The 27,974-nt window shown below is 42.9% G+C and overlaps 1 protein-coding gene across 2 annotated transcripts; it reads right to left on the bottom strand.

Moving 5' to 3' along the window:
* Nucleotides 1–515: 515 nt before the first annotated feature.
* On the bottom strand, nucleotides 516–27,955 carry rap1gds1 (RAP1, GTP-GDP dissociation stimulator 1). 2 transcript variants are annotated; one of them, XM_018759737.2, is made up of 15 exons: nucleotides 27,622–27,955; nucleotides 18,980–19,090; nucleotides 15,777–15,899; nucleotides 14,694–14,819; nucleotides 12,536–12,682; nucleotides 8,669–8,797; nucleotides 8,311–8,436; nucleotides 6,725–6,868; nucleotides 6,497–6,628; nucleotides 5,827–5,961; nucleotides 5,467–5,592; nucleotides 3,913–4,052; nucleotides 2,433–2,559; nucleotides 2,208–2,336; nucleotides 516–1,800 (listed from the first exon to the last, which is right to left on the bottom strand). In XM_018759737.2, exons 1-15 carry the CDS (start codon nucleotides 27,623–27,625, stop codon nucleotides 1,673–1,675), a joined length of 1,827 nt encoding a protein of 608 aa, XP_018615253.1. In that variant the 5' UTR covers nucleotides 27,626–27,955; the 3' UTR covers nucleotides 516–1,672. The 2 variants fall into 2 exon arrangements, with proteins under 2 accessions (XP_018615253.1, XP_018615254.1); XM_018759738.2 differs by lacking the exon at nucleotides 12,536–12,682.
* Nucleotides 27,956–27,974: the final 19 nt, after the last annotated feature.

Below are 27,974 nucleotides of genomic sequence, written 5' to 3'. Positions count from 1 at the left end.
TATTGCTGAAACAAGTTCCAGCTTAATAAGATAAAGAAAAGGGTTTTGTTGGTTCCTTACCGTAATCAATCGTAGAAAATACTCTACAGAACACGGTCACAACAGTGCTATTCTCCGGTAGTCCTCCAAAACAGAACACGTTTATAATACAGCCCCCTGACTTCTACAGAAATACAGTGATTTGCTTCTGCAACGATTTTATATTACTATAATCTAATTTAAAATGGCTGAAATAAGAATTTAATTTCCACAAACTCCTATTCAATTGAAGCTGTTGACCAATTCGTTATATAAATCTGCAACGTTCCTCATTTTGTTACCGATCACCAACCCTCAGGAACTCCAAACTGTGGAAATGGGTTGAATTGAGGAGGTCCCACATTCCTAACCCGTTTCAATTGGAATATGTATTTTTTATAATCTGTAACAACTGTTCCTAACAGTAGCACCCAGTGTAAGCAGCTTTTGCAGCTGTAACGTTTTAGCCATTGAAATCAGAAACCCAGATTACAGCCAGCATTTCAGGTTTAATTTTCCAATTCAATCCTTGAAATTTACAATTCAGCAACAGACATTTACAACAAATATTAACGCTTATATATTGTAGGAAGTAATGGTGGTTTGTTTCCTGATGGCCTTGTGACAATTGACCAGGGTACAAATCTAATAAATTACAATAAATAAGACAGATCAGGACTTCTGAAGATGGTTAACCTGTAGGTGTTCATCATGAAGTTCACCAGCACTCCACAATACACACCTATCAAGATGCCCTTAATGAAAATGAGTAAATTAAACATGCAAAATGCCTGTCTAGCAACAAGCTGTACCACTGGGTAATATGTACATGGTCACAGTATTTGAGGGGATGATACCAGAGGGGATTATGAACAAATGATATGGCACTTTTTGCTCCAATATACTCATATATTGTAACAGTCCAATGTCTCCATGGGTCTACGTGCACCCCGAAAGTGATCTGACATGGTACACAACATACAGATCCACAATGAGAGTGAGAGTGGACCACCAGTCTTTATTGAATAACTTTGAAAACCGTGCTTACCACGGTACTCTGTCTTTTAACCATTTAGCATGTGACACCAGTGAGAAGGCTGTGACTGACCTGGCTGTCTTCCTGGAAAGACACTGGTGCGCAGTGGTGATGGAAGATGTAGCCTTCACCCACAGTATGACCCCTCCCATCCCCCCACTCCTGCACTGTTGTGAAATTCTTAGTCATCGAATGGAAACACAAAGAGGTGAGCAGAACCAGATGGACACGTAGGATGAAGGAATGGTTACACCACTGACTGGACGACATGCATGTCTCAACTATGCCAGTACTCAAGCAACACGACACACATTAGACGGATCGTGGATGTGTGAAGGACTCCCCCATCCTCCTTTTTTCCCCGCAATTTATAACGACGGACTGGCATCACAGCTGTGGTCTTAATTTTGTTCTGTTCTCATTTGGTTCTCTATTGCAAAGGGATACCTACGATCCCTGTGGGAGATAGCACAGAGCTGTGCATGCAAGCATGAGAATTAGAAAGGAAGAGGTAGGGGGCAGGGCTTGCTAGCATGACAGGATGCCTTGGGGGCATTATCAAAGGACATTGAGTGAGGCAGTGGGTAGGGCCAGGAAATGGGAGGAGTTCAGAGTCCTTTAGCTTTGCACTGTTAACCTTTGCTCCGTCAGCGAGGCTTGGTGGGACACTGTCTTGTTCTCGTGTGACCGCAGCCGGGACACCAGGTCCAGGAAAGCAAGGTCCTGCACTTGTTTGTGGAGTGGCTCTGTGGGTAGAGATAAGCAGGTGTCAGCACTCCAAGATGACAGGTTACACCAGTCACACAGATGTTCTCCAGAAGCTGCTGCAGCTCCATCAAACATCTGGGCCTAATCATGACCAAGGGCATCCAGATACATTAGCAGTGTGACAAGCTGCAGCAGCTTCTGTAGCACCTGGTCCTGCTGGTGCGACAGAAAGTAGGTAATCAAGCGAAACTGGAAAACCAAGGCTGGGGTTTCGCTGTAAAAGGGCTGAACTGTTCCCCCATAGCAAGGAACCAAACTGGTTTTGCAAACATTCAGCAACACAAATCAGTGTGAATGTGATGCCCTGTTAGACCTTCCCCTAATATGAAGATGATCAGTTCTTACACAGGCATTACTCCCTTCCCCCAGCTGAGCTTACTCTCACCAGAGCCCATGATGGCACAAACGAGGATCATGGAGTTGTATTTTATTTCAGGGGCACTGGTCTCTTCTGAGAGCAGCTTGTGGAGCACCTGCACCAGGCTGGCATTCAGGAAGTCCTTCTCTGCCAAGGCTGCACCAGATAAGAAGTGTATACCATCATCCACATGCAACTATGTCACACACATGTGCATGCAGCAGTTTGAGAAGCATGGGATGAAGGCCTTACCCAGATCCAGAGCTGCCATGAGTCCTAGCGCAACGAGCGCCTCATTCTGCATGATCACGTGCTCACTGGTTGCCATGGATACCAAATATTTCACCCCACCTCCCTGGATGACCGTCCTTACAACATCCTGCAGAAGACATTACCAAGCCAAGGAATGATTTGTATGATTGACAGCAGCTCCTCTGCTTGATGAAAGGAAACGTGTTCCTGTTCTTTGTACCCATCTTGCTTTTCCCTAGGGGTAACACTCCACGTGAATTGTCCAAATGGAAGAACCGGCCTGGATCTCTTTACAAGTCACACACAGACGCTCCAAATTTACATTTATTCATTTAGAAGATGTTTTTCTCCAAAGCAACGTACACCTCAGAGAAATACAATTTCTCTGTTAAAATACAAATTTCAACCCCAAGAACATATAGCAGCGACTTGGATGACTGATTACTTCATACATAAAAAGTTGCCTGACAACTACCGTATATGTTTCACTCACTTTCACTAACCACTAGTCCTGGTCAAGGTCACAGCAGTCTAGACCCAATACTGCAATCACTAGGTGTAAGGGTGAGAGCGGCAGACGCTGTATGGGACACCAATCCATCACAGATTAGCACAGATGCACACACTCACCCATTCACACACCACAGGAAATTTTATTACCACAAATTCACCTGAACTAAATGTCTTTGGACTGTGGGAAGAAACTGGAGCACCCTAAGAAAACCCATGCACACACGGGGAGAACATACAAACGCCACACAAACTGAACAGGAATTGAAATTATGCTTCAACACCCAATTGTGAGGTAGCAGTGCTGCATACGGTGACACTGTGCTGCCCTACGAGTACTTCACAGTTGTAATGAATGTATTAAAATATACCGACATCTGAGGAATGTACATGGTGAATTTACACTCAATTACGAACACAAATGGCTTTCTGCTGCCGCAGCTCTTCTGCAAAGGCGGTTCTCTGGTTAGGACAATAGTAGACTGATGGGATGTCAGGAAATGCATGAATACCGATAAATAAATGAAGGCTTCATGAAGTTCTATAGAAAGTAGGCCAGCAGTGGCTATAACAAAGTCATCTTATGACCTAAAGACATTAAGCCTGATCTGCTACAGTACATTTAGAAGTTGAATGATCATGAGTAAGTAGCTGTCGTTAAGAGTCATTATGTTGCAGTATAATGACTCAGGATCAACTCCTGCTGTAGTACCCTTGTTCAAGGTACTTACTCTGAACTGATACAGTAAAAGTGACCTTGCTTTATGAAAAGAATCATGAGTGTAAATTTAGGTAAACATGACACTGGAGAAAAAATGTCATGTAAAAATGTTAACAGTAATAATAATAATAATAATAATGCTCTCTTAAAAAGCAGTGCAAATGTAATCAGGAATGCAATTTAAGGGAAATAAGCTGATGTGACAAGTATGTGAAGGTGTGACTGTATTTAGAGGCCAAGGAGACTGACCTTTGACCTGCTATGTCGGATGAGGGCTGACAGCAGCCTGTTAGACTCGCCCATGACACCTGCATGCTCTTTAGCGTCACACCACTCCACGAGCCGCTCCACCAGCGTGGGGTTGGTGCCCAGCTGTTCAGCCGCATCCACTGTATTGGGACACAAACAAGGTTCGCATGATGGGGTGAACAGATACTATTAGAACACAGAAGCGCCAAGACAGGCAGACTCACAGTTGTTCAACACCCCTCCGCAGCACTCTCTCTGCTTTTAGCCCAGTGAGATGTCCTCATTGCAGTTTCCTTCGTAGTTAAGGGATGATCCCTCCTAGTGTTTACTCATCACTAGTGCCAGTTCTCCACCTAACAGCATTGAACCATTACACTTACAGGTTCACTGATACACTTGTTGCCATCACCCTACGGGTGCCATGTTCAATGTTTACCTAACACTCTCTCAACATTCCTGCAGAGCCACATGCTCCTCCCACCCAGCATCCTCTCTTCAGTACAAGGAACCAAGTAAACAAAACTACAGCTTTGCATCGTTTGTTGGAGCTGATGCATCAATTAGGGATTCAGCTTGTGCCTCATGTACAGAAAGCAGCCCGTTTTAAACAAACAGGAGCCTCATAGAAGAAGAGGGAATGCTCAGGGTCACCTGAGATACACAGGAACATCATCCTCAGCAGTGCAGCTTGTGGAGAACTGCTGAAACTGTGGAGAAAATGCATCCGTGACGATAGTAAGCACCAAAACACTCATGGGGCATCTGCACTATGGAAACTGGCAATTTTTTTTTGTGTGCAATAATATTTATTTGGGCACAGTTTCATTTAACTTATAATCAAAGACATCACTGCAACATCAGACTTATTCTGTGTGTGTCTTTGTTAGGGTGCTTTACACTAAGTGTGGCTCACGTTTTCTGACACACAAGACCTATCCATTTTTGAAAGGTAACGTTTCCCCTTGGGAAGGACAGCCACTGGGCTGCTTGCTGTAGCTCTCTGATGAGGATCAGGATCATGTCACTCAAGTTTACCATTGTGCAGTACCATGTTTTGATACCCTGGGCCAGTCCGTTACCAGTGTATTCGAAGCAACAAATAATTAACATCTTCTCACTCTCCACACTCAGGAAACATGTTTACATGGGAGAGATGAACAGTAATGAAAGATTTAAATTACAATTAAAAAAAATGCATGACAAGACCAGGAGCTCATATACTGGCAAGAATCACATGGTTGTGGTACAGATCAATCAAGAATCTACAAAAGGATAAATCTGCTATGAAATAGTTTTATTGCTGCTGTTGTAATCCCCCTGGATTAGAACAGGGGTGAGTTTGGGGTACTTCAGATGCTTGCATGGAGCTAAGAAAGGACTGGCTACTGTCTGCTCTGCAAGCAGCAGTGCCCACTGTTGCCTAGAAAATAAAAATGTCAGTGAAGTAGAGGCTGCTCTGACAAAGTAGTTTAAAAATGTTCCACAATGCTACAAGACACTTGTCACATTACAATAAGTGTCTCTGGTACAAAGCATCATGGAAGTCCTACCTACCTTGTGTGTCAATGAGCATCCGCAGTGTCCCCAAGAGCTTGAACTGCACAGGTGGCATTTCTGACGGAAGAAACTTGAGCACAACGTCTGCCACACCCATTGCCAACATTTTGGACTTGTTCACCACTGAAGAGGGAGGGACAAAAAGCCAGAGTAAGCAGGTTTCCTCAGTCAATGCAGTTCCCTCACTTATGGGGAAAAGAAAACGGAGGGGAATCAAAAAATGAACCTTGAGCAGGACCTGTTAGACCTTCATTCAAAAGTTAATTTAATCTTGACACTCACCACCAGTAAAAAAATGGCTTGACAGGAATGAAACAGGAAACAAAGCAGGACAGAGAAGTGAAAGGGGACCCTCACCAGGGATAGCCAGGTTCCTGAGAGCACTGAGTGCTGCATGCTGCACTGTGACGTTTCCCTCCTCCACATGCCGCTCCAGTAGCTCCAGCAGCTTCTGCACAATGCCTGTGTCCACCATATGGATGCAGTTTCCATCTGAGAGAGACACATCATTGTAGGAGCGCCACAGTACTCACGCCTTAGATGCTCCCCAGTCATGGACATGCCCCTGATACATACCCTGTGATATATACAACATCCCACTTAAAGACATCACCTGCAACAAGCATTGCATGCATCCTGCCACCTTCCCCATCCTGCTGCTTCTGAGACTTGATTCATGACTACTATATCCCAAGATATAATTCATTCAATGTGAGGCACTACATAAAATAAGCAGCAAGGTACTAAAACAATGGAATGCATGAACTGGGGGGAAAAACTCATTCTCCAGAAAATGGGACAGCATCATGCACACAGCTTGCAAATCAATTGCAAAAAATACACTAAATTCTGAATTCACTGCAAACCAGCTTCATCTAGCAGTTCACACCATGTTCACCAGGGGGTAGTGGTTCTCTGAGCTCCTGCAGTCCAACAAATCCATGTCTGCTGCTCTTCTTCTCATTTTGCTCTTGAGGTTGTATATGCAGTTTCTAATCAGCACAATGAGTGACAGGATGAGCCTCACCATTGCGGGCGAAGTTGGCGACAGCCAGTGCCCCAGCCAGCTGCAGCTGGTGGTTATGGGATGGCACCCAGGACAGAACCCTCTGGAAGACACTGCCCTTCCCTCCTTCGAACAGCTTCTGCATGGACTCATCTGGAGGTGAGTGGAAGGACAGAGCAGGGGGTTAGCAAACTGGAAAGAAATAGAGATACACAGGGACACACACACACACACCCACCCAAAACTCACCTCCCAGCAGTAGGAGGACCATAAGGTCTGATGCAGTCTTGAGCTGGGCCACATCCTCTTCACGCTCTCCATCTACTGTCTGATCAACGACCTCCAGCAGGCACTCTACAAGCCCTGCCTCCACCAGCTGCAGCTTGATCACGTCTTAGGAGTGAGCGACAAAGGAGGATGGTGAAGAAGAGGGACAAAAAAATGTAGAAGACAAGACAGGATGGTAAAGAAATAATGAATGTTACAAAGAGAGGGATAGAGGGTGGGGGGGGGGAAACCACAGGAGGTAGGAATACATTTGTTTACACTTAAGAGGCACTATTCCACAAAGTTACTTAAAGTATTAAGCTACTTAAACTGAATGACCCATTCATACAGCTGTGTAATTTGGCAGTAGCTGTCACTACTATCCTACACGCAAGACACACAAGCAGTTTCACAACACAGACAACAGACCTTTGTGCTATTTTAAAAAAAAAAAAAAAAAAAAGGCAGCCTTGAGTCTGAACCAACCACGGACACGGACACGGACACACACACACACACACACACACACACACACACACACACACACGGCTGAAAACTTTCTGCATTAGAACTGTTCCTCACCATTTCACAGTCTGCCAGCTCTCCACCTCCCCGGACTCAGCATCCCACAGGGCTGTAAGACCGAGTAAAAACCTACCCAAGCCACAACTGGTCACTCAGTCTTGGGTACACTAGGTAACGGGGACGGACAGGGCTGGGGCATAACCCAGTGTCGCAAAAGAATGATGCTGCCTTAAATACTGACAGTACAGCTGAGTGGCTGCTGGGAGAGAGTGCGCTGCCCTCTACAGACATGAATTTGACAAACTCTGAGGAAGGAAGACAGTTCACAGAACAGAGAGGAGTCACAGCAGCCTGTCTCCGTAGAGACAGGAGATCCAGTGACTCATCCACATGATCCTTCTGCCCACATATCCAAGGGAGGACATCAAGTTCTTCTCAGAACAACCCACAAAGCAGTACCACCTCAACACCATCACAAAGGTGAAAAATTTAATTATTGAGAACACAGGACCCCCAAGATTGACTTCTAATTTTTCAAATTAGACTTTGGAATGAGCAGAATCAATTTAGGGTTGAGATCTGAAGGAAAACCAAACTGTGACTTTTTCTGTATGTTAAATTATCTTTTTCACAGATCAATTCTTAGATGGGTGAAGTAGGCAGGTGGTGTAGTGGACAGAGCCACCATGTTGCACCTGAAGGACCTGAGTTCAGATCTACACCCCTGCTCTAGTACCCTTAATCAAAATACCGCAACCTCATAAAAATGACCCTGCTGTATAAATGGGAAAATCAGTATAAGCGACTTAATGTTGCAAATCTGACTGGAGCCCTGGGACTGAGTCTCTTGCTTCTCGTGCTCCTAACAAGGGAGTAGTTTGAAATGGTTCAAATCTGTGGACAATGCTGTCTTCCCAAGCTGCTGAGGAAGTTGGACTCTCCATTGCAGGTGAAAAATTTTGAATAAGCCATTTCTTTCCTGACAAAACACTACACATGTACAGTGCATACAGGTATGGAGAGGGCCTTGAATCCTTGCTCACCGTTTTCAGCCAGCGGAGCCAGAACCTCAAAGATCATCTCCTTCTTCTCATGCTCCTCTTGCTTCCGGAAGAGCCTGACCAGCTCCTCGGCCACGTTTGTGGCAGCAAACTGCTCCTTGCTGGATTCTGCCGGTGGACACACAGGCAACTTTAGAGACCAAAGCTTATCAGATTACGTAAGTGTTTGCATGTTAAACACTAATTTCTAAAGCAGACAAAATATGAGAAAATTGCATAATGTAAAATAAAAACTAAGGGCCTAAACACAACTCCTTGGACTCTGGATTGAGGTGTAAACTACAATGGGACAACAGAAAAGAACAGTGATGTGTGTAGCAAGGTCTATGCAGAGTCTCACCCAGCTCAGCCAGATTCCCAAAGGCTACCAGACACATCTCTGTGAGGGCTGCATTCTGGGAGTGGATGGCTAGCAACTTGACCAGGGTGGGGACCACACCCATGTTGATGAGCTGTGCCTGCAGGGAGTCTGACAGAACAGTAAAATTGTTGGTGAAACCACGAGCACCTCTACTGCCCTTGGGGGCCAACACACACACACACTTTACAGCCTTGAAAGAGGCATACAGGCAATGATCTGTGTTTAAGCAACCACTCCTATAGCAGCGAAGGGCACTATGGGCTCTTACAAAGTTCTGGGGGATGCCCTGGGACCACGACAGACACATTAACATGGGAATGCCACACAGAAGAGTGTGGGTAGAAGGTGTTACTGTATGCAGATCCTCTGTCCTCAGAGGGAGGATCAGCTGAGGAACACTGGGGAAAACACGGAAAGGAACAGAACAAAAAGCAAAGCACAAATGACATTCACAGAGGTGATGCTAAAACATTGGCCTGTCACCCTAATAAGGGACGTGTGGTGACAGACAGGTTCTCAGTGAGCAGTGGAGCTGCACAGATGCTGACTAGAGGGCTAAGTGGTGATCAGTGGCTGTTAGGGCGGGGGTCACCTGCCAGATCTGTCCTAGGCAACGGAACAGAGTGCTAATGTTCCCTGCAAACAGGCAACAAGATACCTGGTTGCAGGGAACATTACATAAGCAGATCACATTGAACAGGAATGAAACCTCCTGCTGTGACCAAAAATAAAGGAGCTCCTGCACTTATGAATATAAAAATTAATCTAGTTTTCTCCTTGATGGAATTCCACACTGAGACACCACACACCAGAGAGGAGGAAAAACATAAGCGCACAAAGAGAAATCACAGCAGGGCCTCATTAAATGATAATCCTGCATACTTGACACCTTCATGACTGATTCACAGATTCTGAAAAGTGAAGAGAATGACAAAGTGAGAGAGAGAGAGCGAGCTGGAAAAGTTAGTGGTTATAAGAGGTGGAAAGAAGAGGGAGAAATGTAGAGCAGAGCTCCAATCCAAAAAAAGAAAGGGATCAGGCAGACAAAGGGCAAATGAAGACAGTTCAGTTACACCATCATAAACATTTTCAAAAAATAATGAAAACCGCTTCATTTCGGAGACAATAATGCCTGAATTATAAAAAAAAAAAAATTAAAAAAAAAAGAAATTAACGTAATAAAGTTGCTTTACGCCACAACTGATTGTTAAACTTTTCATACAGCTGGATGCTTTATTGAGGCAGTTCCACTCTATGGTACAACTGCAGAGCCCCTTGAAACAACCTTCAGGCTTCAAACATGTTCTTAAGTACTGTGCCACATGCTAACCTACAGTGAAACCAACCAATGGTGCTGCTGGGAGACCGATTCTCTGTACTCTAGATCATTTCAAAATCAACCCAGGGGACAGAGCCAGAAGAACTCTGGTATTTGCTGGAGCCCAGACCAGATTCACATGTTGCGAATATCGTCTCGTCTTGGTCGCCTTGCAATGGTCTGGAACTCACTGAGGTATGGTGTTCCCTGGGCACATAAGTGCCACACAACAGCCAAAGTACAAGATTGTTACCTGGGCAACCCAGCAACCTGCGTGAACCTGCTGAAGGACCAGTATTAGCCACCCCAATTTCTATTTCAGAATTGCTTACTTCTCTAATAAAAGGTCAAAATAAAAAAATTCTGCTGCTAATGCTTCCATAGCAGTAGTTCAGCTAGAAAGTCCTGTGTATCATCTGAATGTTGGCTAATATTTCTGATAGAATTATTCATTTGACTGAAACATTTGATGGGCAACATTAGGTTTGTACACTAAGCTACACACAGCGACTTACCGACTTTTACAGCCAGATAATTTTTACTGTATCAAGGGTAAGTACCTTCATCAAGGGTAGTACAGCAGGAACAGGAATTCAAACCAGTAGCCTTTGCATGCCAGGTGATGGCTCTAACCACTATGTTTCCCATTTTAATTACAGTTTAACATGATGCATTTCATCTTATTTAAGCTTAATGACAACATATGACTTAATGGCCTTATTAGATTGTGGCAGCTTGAGAAAATGAAAAAGTATAAAACAGTCTGGTTGACATCTGCTGACCAAGCTAGAGAAGAAAACCATTTGCAGTGAACTGCATTACTATGGGATCAGTGTAACTACTAATGAAGAGAGGGGGCAGTGTTAGTCATAGCTGTTCATATAGCTCTTGCTAAATTGCATGAAATAGAAAAACTGCTGTACAGTCAGAGTGTAAAAAGGTTTCCACTTCCACTTGATCAGTGGGAAAGGCAACCAAATGACTGTGGTGGGAAATATAGCTGCTCCTCGATTCCCCGGAGGACAGGCGGAACTCCACAATCAATTCACAAACTGCACAGTGCTATCATTAACCAAGTGGGGAAAAATAACCAAAAAAATCAGCAGCCAATGAATAACCTAACATCAGTCAATACAGTACTGATAAGGACTTGTCCAGTGCAGGGTCCTGGTAGTCTGGAGCCTAATCCAGGAGCACAGGGTGGATGTAGCGTACACCCTGGACAGGACCCTAATCCATCACACAAACACCGAGTGATTTAGAGTCACCACTTCAGCTGAAACACATCTATGGACTGTACGAAGAAACAAAGAAACACAAGGAAACCATTTCCTCCTATACTAAGATTGATGAGCTTTGATCTAATTAATTTAAATACAGACTCTGATAATGCCAGTCTACATCAGCTCTCACAGTGAACTAAAACTAAGAATTCCATGTTCTGTGACTAGTGTAACACTAGTCACTAGTAACTCATGTATTCTTGAGAAAGCATATCTGGAGTAATTTTAAAGATTTTGTGCAGTACTGAATTTTCATCAGGTGGAACCTTAGACAGCAGGGTTTTTGGTCTATGAGGACCCGACAGCAGCAGGCTACTTGGAGGAGTGGGAGGAAGCACAGGAGAGAGAAGGGGACAGGTCAAAAAGAGGAGCTCAGCAGACCCCAAGCAGGATGAAGCAAGAACCCACCGCACTACAGAAGATTGGCAGAAAGCAGGAGGTTAGTGACTGACCACAGACAATCTGATAGACATACCCATCAACAAAATCACTCAGCCCTTTCAACTGCATGAGTGAATAAATACACTGGCTCCTTGAATTACAAGCATCCAAGTTACAATTTTCAAAAGATACAGGCATTTTCCAGTTAATTTGCAAATATATTTTAGAAAAATTGTTTTTTAGTGCCACATATGCAACATGTGTTCATCTGCTGAGTTGATAGAAGATACAGAAGAGCACAAAAAGAGAACAGGAATGTGGGACCCCCTTGATTCAATGAATTGCCACGGTGTTTGGTGATCTTGTCGGCAATCGATAAGATGAGGAATGGAGCACACTTCTGGGATGAAGCAGCCAACAACCAGAGCCAAAAAAGTTTGTGGAGATGATGCATTTCCAATTTAAGTTTGAATTTGAATGCTGCTTGAAATTAATTTTGAAAAAAGTACTTTTCAGAACTTGATCTGGGAGGAGTGGCAAGGGACATCTGTGTTAAGTTTTAAGGTGACTTTGGAGTTATGAACAAAACTTGCAAAAATATGAAGTTACTAAAAGTCTTCCAGTACAAACTGTATCCATAATGTGAGGAGCCAGTGTATTTTTTTTTCTAAGTGCACTTAAACTAAAGTTTGTTCTGAATCCCTCTAAATATCGTCTTTTAAAGAGTTAACTCCAACAAATCCTCCAAACCTCCATTTAAGACAAATGCACCAGAAATCCACCATGGCCTTAATTTAAGCACTTCTTTGATTGACGGACTAGTCTTTTTTAAACTGATCAATTCTTTACGGGGTGGTTTATTACCATTATCATTGCTATAGTTCATCAGCATGCCACAAAAGACAGTCAACAGCTTCCCATTGGCCGCATCAGTATTTTGGGAGCGAGACTTTAAGTGTTCAGCTACTATGTGTGCACCGCCCGCCTGGTCAACAGCACTCCTGCCCTCATCTGCAAAACAAAGAGTTCAGGTATCAAACAAAATCAAAACAGAACAGGGACCTGTGAATCAGTAAGAACAAACAATGATATTAACGGAACACCAACAGAACAAAAACAATTCACAACATATTAACATCCTCAGCCACAACAATAATCACATTCCACAGCACACACCAAAACAAAAAAAAGGTCAGTCTTCAACAGTAACAGAAATAATGAGACTTTATAAGTAGGACCTCAGTTATAAGTCAAGACAATAAGTAAGAGAAAATTTCTGAAGCTGTGACTTTAATCACTGTGAAGTAGAATAACAACAATAACATTGTGGTGAGGCAGCAGGTAGTGCAAGGGTTATAGCAGTCACCTTGAAATCAAAAGACCTGGGTTTGAATGCCACATTTTGCTGTAGTAGGTACTTAACCTGAATTGATAATATAAATATTATCCTGAGGCATAAATGGGTAAAAATCAGTGTTAGGTATCAGTACAGATAATTAATATTGTAAGTCAACCTGAAGATAATAAAAATAATAGTAAAGCTAAAAGGTTGAACAAATCATGTACACATGCCGAAATACGAGTACCTCAAATAATAGCAGTGAGGTTGACAAGAACTGAGGTTCTACAGATGAATGTAATAATTCGGTGCATAAAAAATGTCGAGTCATTTAAAATTTTACAAAAAAATAAATAAATAAATAAAAAAAATAAATACTTTGGCTAGTCTTTGTACACAGAAATTTGTTATAGTGACAGAAATGGTGAATGACTCCCAGCACTACAGAACTGAAAACATGTTCCATGACCTCGACTGAGGTACTCCAGGCACCATAACAGTTCATCTTCCCAGGATTAAAACCTGAAATACTGTGGTTATTACCTCAGACCCATAACAATTACACTGTCTTTCTGGAGCTGGTAAATCAACCAACCCATCAGGCCTCAGCTCTGAATGTAACATACTGGTGCCCTTATCAACATGTGATAAGTGGTAAAATGAAAAAATGATGGGAGTTCAGCTGGGGTGTATATGTAGCATTAGAGCAGACACCGAAACTCTTCCGGTTGTTCCCCTCACTCCTTCTGGCTTAAGAACAAAAGTTTTTTTTCTGGAACGTATCCTTTGAGAAGATGTGACGTGGATGCAAGGTGACAGGTGCAGAGCTCGGCACCATGCTGTGGCTGTCTGGGGGGAAGTGAAGGAACATCGTTGCAAGGAGCTGCTCTTTCATAACCACACCCTTTCCCAGAACAACCCAAAACAGACAGGAGGTGCTGGTTGAACACTGGTGCTGGTGTGTGTGGAATGTAAAGCCTTCTCACCTGTCTGTATAACACATTTCCCTTCCAGAGGGAATAACAATACGAACAGATAGTTCAAGAAAAAGGTAAGCACAGAAACCCCCAATGTGAACAGATGAGACAGGAAGATGTGGAATGCAAAGACACTAATCCATCACCCTTCAAGAGAGCCATTCTTTCCTGCCCTCAGACTGAGCACTCTGTCTCTGACGCGAGAGGGTTTTGTGTCTGACCTCATGTCCGTAACCTTAACTCTCTACAGGCAATTGATGATTCTTTCTGCTCTCAGACCCATGAGCAGCAAAAATGCAGTTTTCTATGGCCTTGAACAAATGACGGAATCACCAAAAACCCTTCATTCTGACCACCGTACCACATCTGTACTATGTAAATAACAACCTGAAGTTTTGGCACAGGATTACAAAAGATCAATAAAACACAGTGAGCACATTCTGGAGTTTTTTGTGCTGAACTTCAGATTGACCTGATCTTGTTACACTCTTCATTTAAATTTCAACAATTAAACTGCTTACATTTATTCCGATAGATTTAATCGAAAGTAACAATTTATGATTTAGAATTTCACAATGAAGCAAACTTTCAAAGGTACAATAGCAGCCACTTGTTAAGCATTCAAAGCAGCAACCTCAAGATCATCTTCCTGCAGGCTTTGGACACAGGGAAGGGGAATGGCTGCGGATCTGGTGGTATCACTTACGGCTATCATAGCAGATGTTGCCCAGGGCACGACCGGTCTGGAGGAGCACCTCCTGGTCCTTGCAGTGCAGCAGCTGCACCAGCGGGGGCACCAGGCCGGCCTCTACACAAGGGCCTCGCATGAACTCTGTGGGGCCAGAGAGAAACATAAGAGCTTTTAAAATCCCAGTGAAACCCAGAGAACCTTGATCAGTTCAAATGACACCATCTCAGTAATAAAACTGGGGTTGCCATGTTAAAAACCCATATTATCACAGTTTACCAGTTCATAAAGCATGACATTTCACTGAGGACACCCATAAAGGACAACTGTTGGAAAATGCCTTCTGCCAGTCTTTGGGGGGGGGGGTCAGTCTTTCACAGGAGATGAAAAAGTGAGTCTTCTGTTCATATTAGGATTTAAATATAATTTTTAAAATATATAAGATATATATATAAAAAAAAGAGCACAGCGGATTTAGAGTTTCTGTTAATGCCTCTCCACAGAGGGAGGAGGACGAAGATCTTTTAAGCGCTGCCATGTTTTCAAATGGGAAATACAGGGAGTTATCTCCAGCAGAAACTGCCAGATTATGTGGCCAACATGCTTTTGATGAAGGAATTTTGCACTGAAAGCAGAGATCAACGCTATTCCTCAGCAAAAAAATAAATTAGGCTTGGAGACTACTTGGCAGAAATTCACAATGGTTCATCCCTTTCATTTAACCCAAGAACCTATGGAATAGTTCTTAATTCAAGTCCAATATACCATCATGAGATTTAAGCTCAAAAACCTTAGGACACATCAGGGCCATTCTTCCAACCCAAGGATGAAGTGTATGAAAGAATGAGAAAGCAACCTGGACAGGTGGTGAGCATCTGGACATGCTTTCACTCCATACCTCTCTCCATCTGTTGCTGGAGAAAGTGGGACAACTGGCATTGGACACAGTGAAATGAATAAAATCTAGATGTATGACATTTTTGTTGAAGGCATATGACAGTGTCCACTGTTGGACCTGTTGGAGTGTATAAGTGAAAACCTGGAAGAAAACCTGAAAACAAAACCCTGGAACAAAGACAAAGCAGTGGCTGAGAACCTCACCATTCTTGGCAACTTCAGCTATGATGTTGGCAACTTTGGGGGCACAGGAAGACCTGGGGTCCAGCAGTGGGGGGAGCAGCAAGAGAACACCCATCTTCTGGACCTTCTCACTGGCCTCTGCATCTGAAGTAAAAAATAGACATAGGCTTGAACAGAACACACCAGACATACAAGCTCTTGACTGGTTTAGTAAATGATCAGATCAAAACGAACTCAACACCCCTATGGAAAAATGGTGAATAACAACTTGCAATATAGACCACATTAATTCCACCAAGTAAGACATTTGCTTTAGAAAAGTGTCAACTAAATGAATAAATACCATTTCCAGTGTTAATCAACATAAAACCATTTACATAGCTGAGTATTTTCACTTAAGTAATTTCAGGATAAGTACCTTACTTCAGGGTACTACAGCTGGAGGTGGGATATGAACCTGTGGATCCAGAGGCAGCAGTGTTAACCACTATGCTACAAGCTGTTCCTGTAGGTAAGCCAAGTGCATTTGAGTATCTTAACTCAGCATTTAAGACATTTTAAATGAATTTCTAAAAGACTCAGTATTAGAGAGCCTTTATAGATTTAAACATGGTCATTTTAATCTCAAGTTCATATCCTTAACTGTGACACCACCTACTGGCCAAAAATATGTAATGCCACATGGCTCCTTTCTATCTACTGCAGGTGAAAAGCCAGCTACGCAACCCTGCTGCCAGACCTGCTGGGATGGTTCCTGCCGTCTTCCTGTCTGGCACCAGAACGTGGATCGGCCTTCTGTTCTTACACAGATAAGACTGCAAGGGTGAGAGCTGCTTTTTATTATTAACCACTTTGTGTCTGTAACTTTTTTCCTAAGGTGACTTACAACATGGGTTTTGAACACTAAGCTATTTACAGTGATTTAACCATGTATGGAGCTTGGTAATTTTAACTATGTCAATCCAAAGTATGCACATTAATGAAGAGGACTATGACAGGAATGGAATTTTAACTTGAATCCTTTGACAGCTCTAACATCTACACTACCTGCTGCAGTTTAATATAATTACTTCTGCAATATAGGTTATTGAGACTTACTTCATCTGTCAACTCATTTATCCACTCCCGTGAAAAACGACAGTGGGCTTTCTCAATTCACAGCTAACCGCATGTGGCGTACTGCAGCAACTCCAGCACCAAGAAATGTGAAAGCAGAAAGGAAATGCTAAGATGACAGAACACAGCCAAGGATGATGAGATCCTGTTGCTGTAAAACTGTGCTGTGTGTTCAGAGTAGTAGCGCTCATGACCAATTTGCATAGCACTAAATGCATGAATGTGCAAGATGATGGTGTCATGTGGCAAACTACAACTCTGCAGGGCTGTAATAGTAAGGTTACGCAATAGTCAGATAAGAGGATCATCATTTCCAATAGATGAGAAAATTATTGAAATAATGAGATCAGTGAAGGTTTGAATGAGAAAATTCAAGTCATTGAGAGAAATAGAACAAACAGACAAAAAGGAAATTAGTCACATGAAGCAGTTTTTGGTTTTGGTGCTTGTATTGGAGCATCTGCCTTGCATGTGAAGGACCCAGGCTTGAATCCCCATCCCTGATGTACTACCCTCAGTCAAGGTACTTGATCTGAACTGATCCGAGTAAAAAAAAAAAAAAAAAATTCCCAGCTATATAAATGGGTAAATCATTGTAAGATTCTGGTGTTAAGTGTCTGGTGTTCCTGAGTGTCAGAGATCAGTAACAAAAGGAAAGTTGCATGTGTTTATGGGATGAATTGGTCAATAATTAGCACTGAAAAAGAGTTTGTGGAGAGAACATTTTTATATTAAATTGCAAGCGATACTGGACCAAAACCAGGAAGATAGTGAAAGACCTCAGCCATCCGAATAATGAACTTTTCTCCCTGCTGCGGTCAGGAAAGTGTTTCTGCTCCCTGAAGGCCAACACAGAGAATGAGGAGGAGCTTCTTCCCACAAGCCATCCGGGCTCTTAACCAGGACAACACCATAGAGTAGAGACTGGACTTGTATGCACAATAATCACTACCTCAGTCAAATACTGCACAGCAGTTTTTGCAAAACATTGCACACACTGCACTTTTTTTCCCCCCTCTTACTTATTTTAGCTTTCATACTGGAGTTTACATTCACTTTATTCATATACTTGAATACATCTGTACCGTTCTGCATTTTCCCCCATCACATATATTCTCTTTTCCTGTTCATTTCTATTACATTTTCATCATATATTTTCCCTGTAGTATGTTTCTAATTTCTATTTTATTTGCATTTCCTTATTTTTATTTTCTCTACTATTAGTATGTACCATGGACAGTGGGAAAAGCATTTCACTGCACGTCATTCTAAGTATGGTTGTGTATGTGACAGAATTTGAATATAGCATGAAAGTAGTAACACACGTTTACTGCATTTACATCCAAAAATTTTACAGAACTTTGCAAATTAATTTTGTTGACAGAGCTGAAAGTGTCGGAGTTAAAATGAATTAAAGAATTGTGGTTCAGACACAGACTGAACTAGATTCAGACTCACAGACCAGGAGCTGTGAGGCACCACTGTGCTCTCTCTCTCTCCACACACACACACACACACACACACACACACACACATACACCATCTGTATCCAACATTACATTAAACAGGGACAGCAGGCAGTGTAGTGGGTTAGCGCCAGTGCCACTGGCCTCAAAGATCCAGGTTCAAAATGCAAGTCCTGTGTTACCTTTGAGGAGGGTACTTAACCTGAATTTCTGAACTGCTTAAATTGCTATTTAAACATCTATTAAATATTTATTTACCAGCAGACACATTCCTCAAAAAAAAAAAAAAAAAAATGCATAACAACAACCAAAGGAGAGATTTGGATGAAAACACATGATTCAGTGCAGCCAATTTGTCACATACCTCCATATAAACCAGTATACCTTCCACAAGCACCTGCATACAGAATTTTTTGGTAACTGCCCCTGTAAAAATTACCAAGCTGTATAAATGGATAAATAATTTTAATTAACATTGAAAGTCACTTTAGGACAGGAAAAGCATTAGCTAAATTAATAAACACAAAGAGCTTGAGATAATTCTGACCATTCTGGCCCAAAGTTTTATGCAGAAACAGAGCTGGTGAGTGGGGACCCTGATGGACAAGTCAGGTCATCTCAAAGATCAGTGGTCACACTTACTATTGTGGGCCAGTGCTTTGAGCAGGCAGTCCAGGCAGCCCTCCACGCTGTCTCCGGTGCCATCAGCTAACGTCACCTTCAGCTTCTTCAATGCTTCACACAGGTTGTCCTCTGGAGACAAAGCAGAGGCACACAGGACTGAGCAAGAACACACATGCACAAAATAACCCCCAAGGCTATAGGTTAGAAGTGGACTTAGCATAGCACTGTGTTGTCCGGCTGCCAAATGGAAGTAAATACTTAAAATCCTTCAGCAGTGTGAGATTTCACCTGGCTGCTAGCAAAACAGTTAGGCACTTTGGAAAGACCCCAAGAGATCAAGAGATTTAATGCTATATGGTTTCAACAGACTGAAAATGCAACACATTCCTGCAAAAAGTGGACAGATCTCACGATATTCTCTAATGGACCCTTCAAGAAACCTCTTTCAAGGGAAACTTGTCTTTGCTGAAAGAGGTATCCTTGAAAGAGGGAAGCTCATGAGCAGGTCCAGCTCCTCCTGTTTTCTCTCCTTAGTGCATGAGCCTCTTCAGCCCAAGAGAATCAGTCCTGTTCAAACTTTAGTAACAAGCAAACTGCATGTGCAGAAGGTCAATATTGAAATTTTATGTGCAGAAATGTTTACTTATTTAACAGAAAATTTACATGTATTCAGTTATCTGGCACTTTTCTTCAAAGCGACATATAATGTCAAGGTACTTACAATTATTTCCCCGTTTACAGAGCTGGGTAATTTTACTGAAGCAAATTTAGAGTTAATACTTTGCACAAGGGTATTACAGCTGGAGGTACAGCTTCATTCAAAAGCAACAGCTTAAGAAACTATGCTACCAGATATTAAATCTATTTAAATCTCAGTCAGATTGTGTAATACAACACTTCATATTTAAGATGTTGTTAACATGCAAAGTTTGAAACTTCAGGTCAGCTCTGAATACATGCACATTGATCTACAGGCATTTTATAATATACAAAAACATGTTTCATTTAACTGAATGCCTGAATGTGTGCTTTGTATGAATATGCTTTCAGAATTGCACACTACAGATGTGGTCTCCTTAAAATGAAGTATCTTGACTGCTGTGTAGAAAGCATTCTGCACAATAAATCCCTCATTAACCAGATCCTAAGTTTAAAACAAACAAAAAAGGCTGATGAGGAAATAGAAGATTTATGTTCCATTTCCCATGGACCCATAGTGCAGTTCAACTATAGCGCAACATTTACCAAATAGTCTCTGCTTCTAACATCCAGCATTACAGAACAAGCAAAGCAGCCACATAAACATGCAGCATAGGCTGATAAGCAGAAACTCCAGGTTTGTCTGGCTATTCTAAAATGCTACACGAGAACGTACTGGCGAACTAATGAAGCAGGAAGGCAGTGAATAGCTGCCACTTTGGGAGCGATGCATAAATCACAACAGGGAGGGCAAAACAGCATTCTTGTAGTGGAATGGAAGCCTACTGCCTTCTAGCTCTCAGATCAATAAACAGCAGCACACAGACAAATGGAATCTCACTCGCCTTTGCTCAGGAAATCATTGGCACACAGCTACCAGCAGTCCAGGACACCTACACCATACACTGCCTCAGAAAGACGATGCGCATCATGAAAAATCACAGTCTCCCCACATGGGCACTTCTCTCTTCTCTGCCATCTGCAAAGCGGCTCAGGTCTATTCGAACCCGCACTGCTAGGGACAGGAACAGCTGACAGTATACAACACTCACCAATGTGCCACCTTTAGTAAATAGAGTTGGACTGTTCCTTCCAAGCACATTGGTAAATTACACTGTCACTTTAAGCATTCGCATTCTCACGTTCTGAGTTCTCTGGCTGTCTATTGGTATTATTGTTATTACTGTTACCGTTTATCATTATTGCTATTGCATTACTCATTGTCATTGTTTTGTTTTGTGCAGTATTTGTATTGTCTCTGTCTTGTCCGTAGTCTGTGGAGAAGCATTCAAGAAAAATTTCATGATACTTGTATACAACACTTGTACCTATGACAAACTTGAAACTTTGTTGTTCTTTACATTGTTGGAGCATCAGCCCCTATAAAAGGTTGTTACCCGCCAGGATTGCTGACATGGCCTCCTGCTCCTCTTGTTCCATGGCATGGCAAAAGTCGAAAAAGGTGAAGAAACAGCAAGAAGTTGACCACAGAAGCAATGCCATCCGATTAAGAATACTGTATACGGCATCATCAGTAACAAAACCGTAACTCTGACAACCTAACAAATGTTTAAAAAAAAAAAAAACAAGAAAATTTTGAAATGCTGCGCTAAACAGAGCAGCAAGGCGGCACAGCAGGTATCACTTGTGCCTCATAACTCTTAAGCTATAAGCTCAGATGTAGATTCAATTGCAGCTCAGTCTGTGTGGAGTTTACATGTTCTACTGTGTTTGTGCTCCAGTTTCCTTCCACAGCCCAAAGACAAGTGTTACAGGTGACAATCTTATCTGTGAATGAATGAACATGCATGACTGCCCTGTGATTTACTGGCATCCAGTCCAAGGTGTACATAACTTATTTTCAGGAAAGGCTCTGGACTACTGTGACCCAGCATTGGACAAGTGATTGTTGACAATGGATGAATGGATGTGCTAAATATCCACCAGCATCCATTTTCAACCAGCATAAAAAGACCTGAACGGTTGAAGCAATACAAATCAACGCGATTCATCTGACCGGTGTGCAGCCGGCTTAACAGAAGTCTGATGAGAATCGTAATTCAACTTATTAATGCAAAGCAATATAGCTGAAGCAATTACAAAAATGTCTTCAGCGATATGACAGTTTTAACTTGGTCACATATGACTAAAGCTCACAGTTTTGTTGAGGAAAATACAGAATGATTAAACTAACAGCAGATGCAAATACATGCAGACAATCCTCCAGCAAAGCAGCTACTGAAAGATTTATATCCATAGCATCCAATGCTTCATCCACATTGCACAGTCATTGCTCAGCACAGGATAACAGCAGTGAAAAGGCCGGCAATTCCTCTCGGCAACTCTGCGGGGGCAGGGAGGCCACAGAGGAGAATGTGCGAGAGCAGTGTATACAGACAGCGGGAGGCTTGCTAATGGGCTCCTTGAAAGACTGTTGTTCATCATGTCATAATCCACACTCCATGGAGTGGGCAAAGACATGAAAGCCGCAGGTTGCGAGTCCCACGGTGTCCCAAAGGTGGGAGATGCTTGAGTAGGCCCTCCGAATATCTTAAAAGTATACACTGTCTCCAAATGTTATGACATCTCTATGCAACTGCACAAAGCTGAACATCTCTCCAGATGGTAACTAACAGTCTATTCACTTGGTCAAAACACTTTGGCTCTGTTCTTATATGCATACACTGTGGACCTGGCCAGGTCCTGGTATCCAACTCGCCTGCCCCCTTTCCTGGGGGGTCTTTTAGTACATGTCTGAAAGGAGAAGAAAGAGCTAGGCAATTCATGGACAAGGGCTGCTCCCCAGGAGGGTATCAACCTTGTCATTGAATAGGACAGGAATTTGAAAAGCCCCTCTGATGCCTGGTTTAGGAATGAACAATGAGCAAGCCACCATGCTTGCACGAGAGAAGCAGTTACCTGAACCCAGGCTCAGACAAGGATGACATGCAGAATTAGCAAGTCAGATTCACAACAAGGGTAGCTGCACCACATACACCAACTAACCATGAAACTCAACTAACATGAGTGCCATATCATACGCAATCATTTGATCCCTTTGACAAATCACCTCACTAATTACAATCATCATTAGTTTTACAGCATTTTTCTATGAGAACCTAGTTTGGGTGCTCTCCTCCCTACTGCTTTTTCTCCAGAATTGTTGATTTTGACACTGACTACATGAAACAGACCTGATGGGCTGAACCCATACAATATCACACAATTCCTCGATTCTCAGCTTATTTTTAGCCAACATATTGGACAACCACCTATTCTTAGTTCACTAATAACCAGTTCTGTCAAAAAGATTCAACTGGCATAATTTTTTTTTCTTTCGCAAACATTCAACCCAAAATATTATGGGGGCGCATCATCCTCTGCATGTATATGGCCAAAAAAAAGTTCATGGCTGTGGACAAACACTCTATTTTTAAGAATCCAGATTATCCAAAAAGGCATTCAACAAAGGATGACATCTGGCCTCATGCAACACTAGCTTTACAAGAATGCTGGGAGTCTCATACAAAGATCCAGTGCAAAGGCAACACCTGATTCTTGTGGGACAGAGGTGTATGACACCCTTTATGGCAATAATAGGCTCTCTTCTTCAGAAGCACTGGCTGCTGGTCTATCACCGGAAAGCAATACAGATTAAAAGATGTACTACATTTACATTTATTTATTTAGCAGACACTTTTCTCCAAAGCAACTTCCAATGAACTCAATGTAGTGTTATCAGTCCACACCTTATGCACCAAGGTGACTTACAAAGTGCTGTACACTACCTACAATGGGTCACTCATCCATACATCAGTGGAACACACTTTTTCAGTCACTCACTCACTCTAAAAGATGTACTAGCCAGGGCCATCACCTGAATAAATTATTACTGCAAGCAAACCGAGGCACCAGTTCCTCACACTGCATTAAGAACTCACTTTACGCTGCATTGGCGACTCAGAAAGAAGGAAAATTCCATAAACAGGTCTCATTATGCCTTCATAGCACTTCAAGACAGTGATATCTACAGTCCACATGTCCAACAATTATTCCTTGAGGACAGAAGAAAATTTAAGTAAAATGCTCCAAACGAACAGTTTTGGTCAGACAGAATTAACAACAGGTGGGTGTGCGCATGTGCATGCATACAGTTAAGCCATTAGAAAAAACACTGAAGGTGACTGGTGCTCATCAGCTGGCAACTTGTGAAGACCCAGAGCTTTTGTAATTGACATGTTTGCCATGAGCAGTGTTCCCTCTCCCATGGATTTCAGGGACCATGTGTTACCTTGTGAGCTTCACCCTTTCTGGCTTATAGCACATGCTGTGTGTTCACAAACACAACCACAAGGAAACAGCTACATGTGCAGGAGCTAATCTAGTTAGTGTCATGTCCTTAGCAGTCAGCAGGACACCAGTCAATGCGAAAGCCTCAGCTGATGTAACCTGTGTCAAGACTGGGTCCCGACACCAATTCCAGTTAGCAAACTGTACTCTTAAAGTGGACCCCTGGGTGACTCAGAAAATGTCTTCTAAAATGTAAAAGCAAGAGTCCTTCCATTAGTGCAAGCTATGCACTCAGCCACAGAAAGCAGTACTAACAGCTCACAAGAGTGAAAACTGCTGCAAGGCTGGAGGTCCCACATGAAGTCTAGAAAGAAAAATAGAGAAAAGGCCTCAGAATATTAATGTTTTCCCAATGTGAACCCCCAAGGGTCTGTTATCCACTGAAAGCACACAGAGGGGCAAACATAGGGTGTGTACAACCTTAGTGGGACTGCTTAATGAACGGGGACATAAAGTCTAGAAAAGCAAGTCGGTGGTTATAAACACCATTCCTCAATGAAACATGGAGCCACCCTGAGAGGCACACTAATAAGTGTCACGCCATAAGGTATTGGCCTCAAAGAGTAAAGCACAGTGACTTCTGCATACTGTCAACCGCCTTCAGAATACACCCTTTCAATGCCGGGGGGGGGGGGGGGGAGTCTTCCACTATAATGCATATACACATCTCCACACGAACAAGTACTCGATCTCTCTCACGCTCACACAAAATTCTGGTGGTAGAATCTTCCAATAAAAGGTGTTCCAGCTTCAGTGATACAATCTTTGCAAAACATAGTGTTTCTCTTTCAGGTATGCCCTACTTCTCTTTAATGAAAACCCTTCCTCCCCACCCAACATCCTGTATCACTGACGGTCGGCACTCCAAGGGCCAAAGAAATGTAGGCCGAACTAAGGAAATGGAGCTGACACTGCTGAGCAAAGGCACATAATGCCAAGATGGAGACAGTGGACCAGTTTACTGCTGTGACACATACAGTTCCAGAACACAGGTGATAAAACAGATTTAACAATGTGTCACTGTCTATTAGAATCGTAAAGTCATTAAAACAATGGAATTTCCTCTAATATTTGAATTAAATAAGCCATACACAGAAATATGCACTATTAGTCTTTTTTTTTTTAAAAAAAAGAAAACAAGGACCATAAGGAGTGTTTACAACTGCTGGCATTTTTTACTTCTAGTTCCCATCCAAAACTGTTGTTCCATCATGGATGCACAGCAGACATATTAGCTTGCCTCCACTCACAGCAATATCAACATTTGGTCACAAAGAACAGTGAATCTAGCTCATCCCTCAATAATATCTTTAAATTCGCATCCAGAGAAAGACAAGCGGCGCGAGGGATGAAGCATTTCATCTTCAGCAGAGATGACTGTTAAACACACCAAGTGCACACTGCACCTAAAAAAAAAAAAAAAAACATTAGGGGCCTATACACCAATGGTATTGTTACTAATAATGGTGGTATTCAATAAAATGGACTGTGCAGATGTTGACTCTGTTTCCTTCTTGCCTTAGACGGGTCTTAAGAGGCTACTTGTGCCTTTATTTCTGTTCAGTTTAATACATAATATAGAAACAAAATATATAAAATACTGAAAATACAGAATATAGAAATAGAAAGGGGGGAAAAAAAAAAAAAAAAATCAGCAGGGGTGCAGCTCGTGTACAGGCAGTCCCCGGGTTACAAACATCCGACTTGCGCACAACCCGTAGCTACGAACCACCCCCCGTAAAGCCTATCATATTAAAACTATGAGTTACATACAAATATTTGTAATAACAAACGGGTGTTACTTTGTGACGCGCATCGTAACATTGCACCTCTACAGCGGTTCGTCGGCTCGTGGGTGCATGAGCCCGAGACACGACAAAGACGTCCTCCTTTTCAGTTGGACCATGTTGTCGTTAAGTGTCTCATAAGCGTTACTGTATTTGGCTTTAATTTTTTTTTGTTTTTACCCCCCTAAACATGGCAACAAAGTGTAAAGGTGATGCAAGTGATGGCGATGCATCAAAGAAAAGGAAAACGATCATGTCTGAAACTAAAATGGAAACAGTAAAGCGATGAGGCAAAGGTGAACCGCGAATTAACACTGGAAAAGCAAAGAATAAAGTTTCTTTAATGTTGCACGCACACCTTCTCACTTATAAATGCTGTAGTTGTCACGACCACACCTGCACCTCAACCAGCAGCACCTGGCTTCAATCAGAGCACTCGGCTATAAAAAACACTTCTCAACCTCTTCCTCACTCAAGACAACCGTCCCCTCTGTGCTCTCAAACCTACCTCGCTTCGCTCTTCCAAGTCCTGTCCCTCATCGTTCCTCGGTCCCGTTCCACGTCTCTAAGACGACCGCCCACCTTGTCCCTTAACTACAATTTCGGATCCTGGCCTGTTAGTTCGCGGATCAACCGAACATTCGCCCGTCCCCGACCACGAGAACACGTCTAGTCCTTTGATTCTGAATGAACGATCCTGCGCTTGAATCCAGCCTCCTCCATGTCCTCTGTTCATCATAACAGTAGTAAAATTCATTCTTTCTTTGCATCTCTCCATTAAAAATACTGTAGTTACATTTTGTTATCATTACACTTATTATTGCTGTATTGTGTTATATTAAAGATGTTTTAGTGTATCCAGAAGCGTTTGTTTTTATGCACAGAAAGGTACACAAGGAAAACATATGACTAACACGCTAGAAGCGTACCTAATTGTTCCGAATTACGTAGAAATCCGACTTAAGACAGACTTATAGGAAGGGGACTCGTTCGTAATCTGGGTACTGCCTGTAAAACTGTGGCCGCTTTGATTTGAACCTGAAGGATCTAGACTCCAACGTTGTTGTGCAGTACCAACCAAGTAACTTACCCTGAATTTGTGCAGTAAAAATTACTCAGCTGTGTGTATGAATGAATCAGTGCAAGTAGCTCAACGCAGCAAGACGCTTCGGAGAAAAGTGTCTGACACACGAATCAATGCAGTGCTGCTTTTTCCACACAAGGACCCACAGTTCGGTATGTTTCAGCGCATCAGTGCGTATCTCGTCACCTGTGAGACCCGCGAACTCGCGCGCGCTCGCTCGCGGCGCGCGCCACCGCCCCTCAAAAGCGTGACGGAGCACGCGGCCGCGCATTCCGCCTTTCCAAATACTTCCTAGTGAGGCAGTCACGACAAAAAACGTACCTGGAGCATTTTAAAAAAGCCACCGGCTTCCGAGGAAGCAATATACTTTTAAACTGTGATGCCATTCAATCATGTTCTACTTCCTCGTCAGCAACACCGGCGCTAAAAATCTGTGCGCCTTCGTCATGACAGTTTGAATTTATGCCGATTTTGGTAATGAACAGAGACCAGTCGTAACGGTGCACGTGCAAAAAAGCGCGACAGGAGCCGTTACTAAGACCCGACCCACGGTCCTACCGAACACACAGGTCCAGGCTGGGGCTGCACCTCTGAATATATAATATAAGCCTTATAAGGACATACCTGACGAGATGATTACACGCTTTTTACAGAAGTGTACCAAGAGAAACTCAACTGCAAATTAAGAAGCGGTCTGCAACCGGACGGACCGCTTTTTCCGATGAACCCAACACACTCACCCATGGGGATGCCTGACGTGACGAGCGGGGCTCCGTGGACGCTGCGTGAAATGGTGTTGGTGGTCTTCAGGGGAGAACCTGCGGGGTCGGAATGCCCACGCACCAGCGCAGGGCGGAGCTTCGAGCTTCACTTCCCTTTTCTGATACCCAGCCAAGGGCCACTTCACCAGGCAGCGCAAGCCTCCCACAGCCGGCGTAACGTCGTAGGATATATGTTATATAAGCGACAAACAACGCGCGACCTCCATAAAACCACGAACGGTGCACTTCCGCCTGCTCCGGCCGGGCTGCGGCCCTCGCTCTGCGTGACGTGAACAGCCCCGGCTCGCTCTGTCATCTTGCCGTCTGATTGG

This window comes from Scleropages formosus, chromosome 5 (assembly GCF_900964775.1).
Source record: "Scleropages formosus chromosome 5, fSclFor1.1, whole genome shotgun sequence".
In the NCBI taxonomy this organism is placed as follows: domain Eukaryota; kingdom Metazoa; phylum Chordata; class Actinopteri; order Osteoglossiformes; family Osteoglossidae; genus Scleropages; species Scleropages formosus.
This window is presented reverse-complemented; position numbering and strand designations above follow the sequence as displayed.

What these genes read in the sequence shown, in the direction of transcription:
- rap1gds1 (XM_018759737.2), bottom strand. An exon ending in CAACATCTGCTATGATAGCC is followed by an intron (nt 12,683 to 14,693) that starts GTAAGTGATACC and finishes TTTGTTTTGCAG; the next exon opens with ATGAGGGCAGGAGTGCTGTT. An exon ending in GGCTCCGCTGGCTGAAAACG is followed by an intron (nt 6,869 to 8,310) that starts GTGAGCAAGGAT and finishes CTCACTCCTAAG; the next exon opens with ACGTGATCAAGCTGCAGCTG.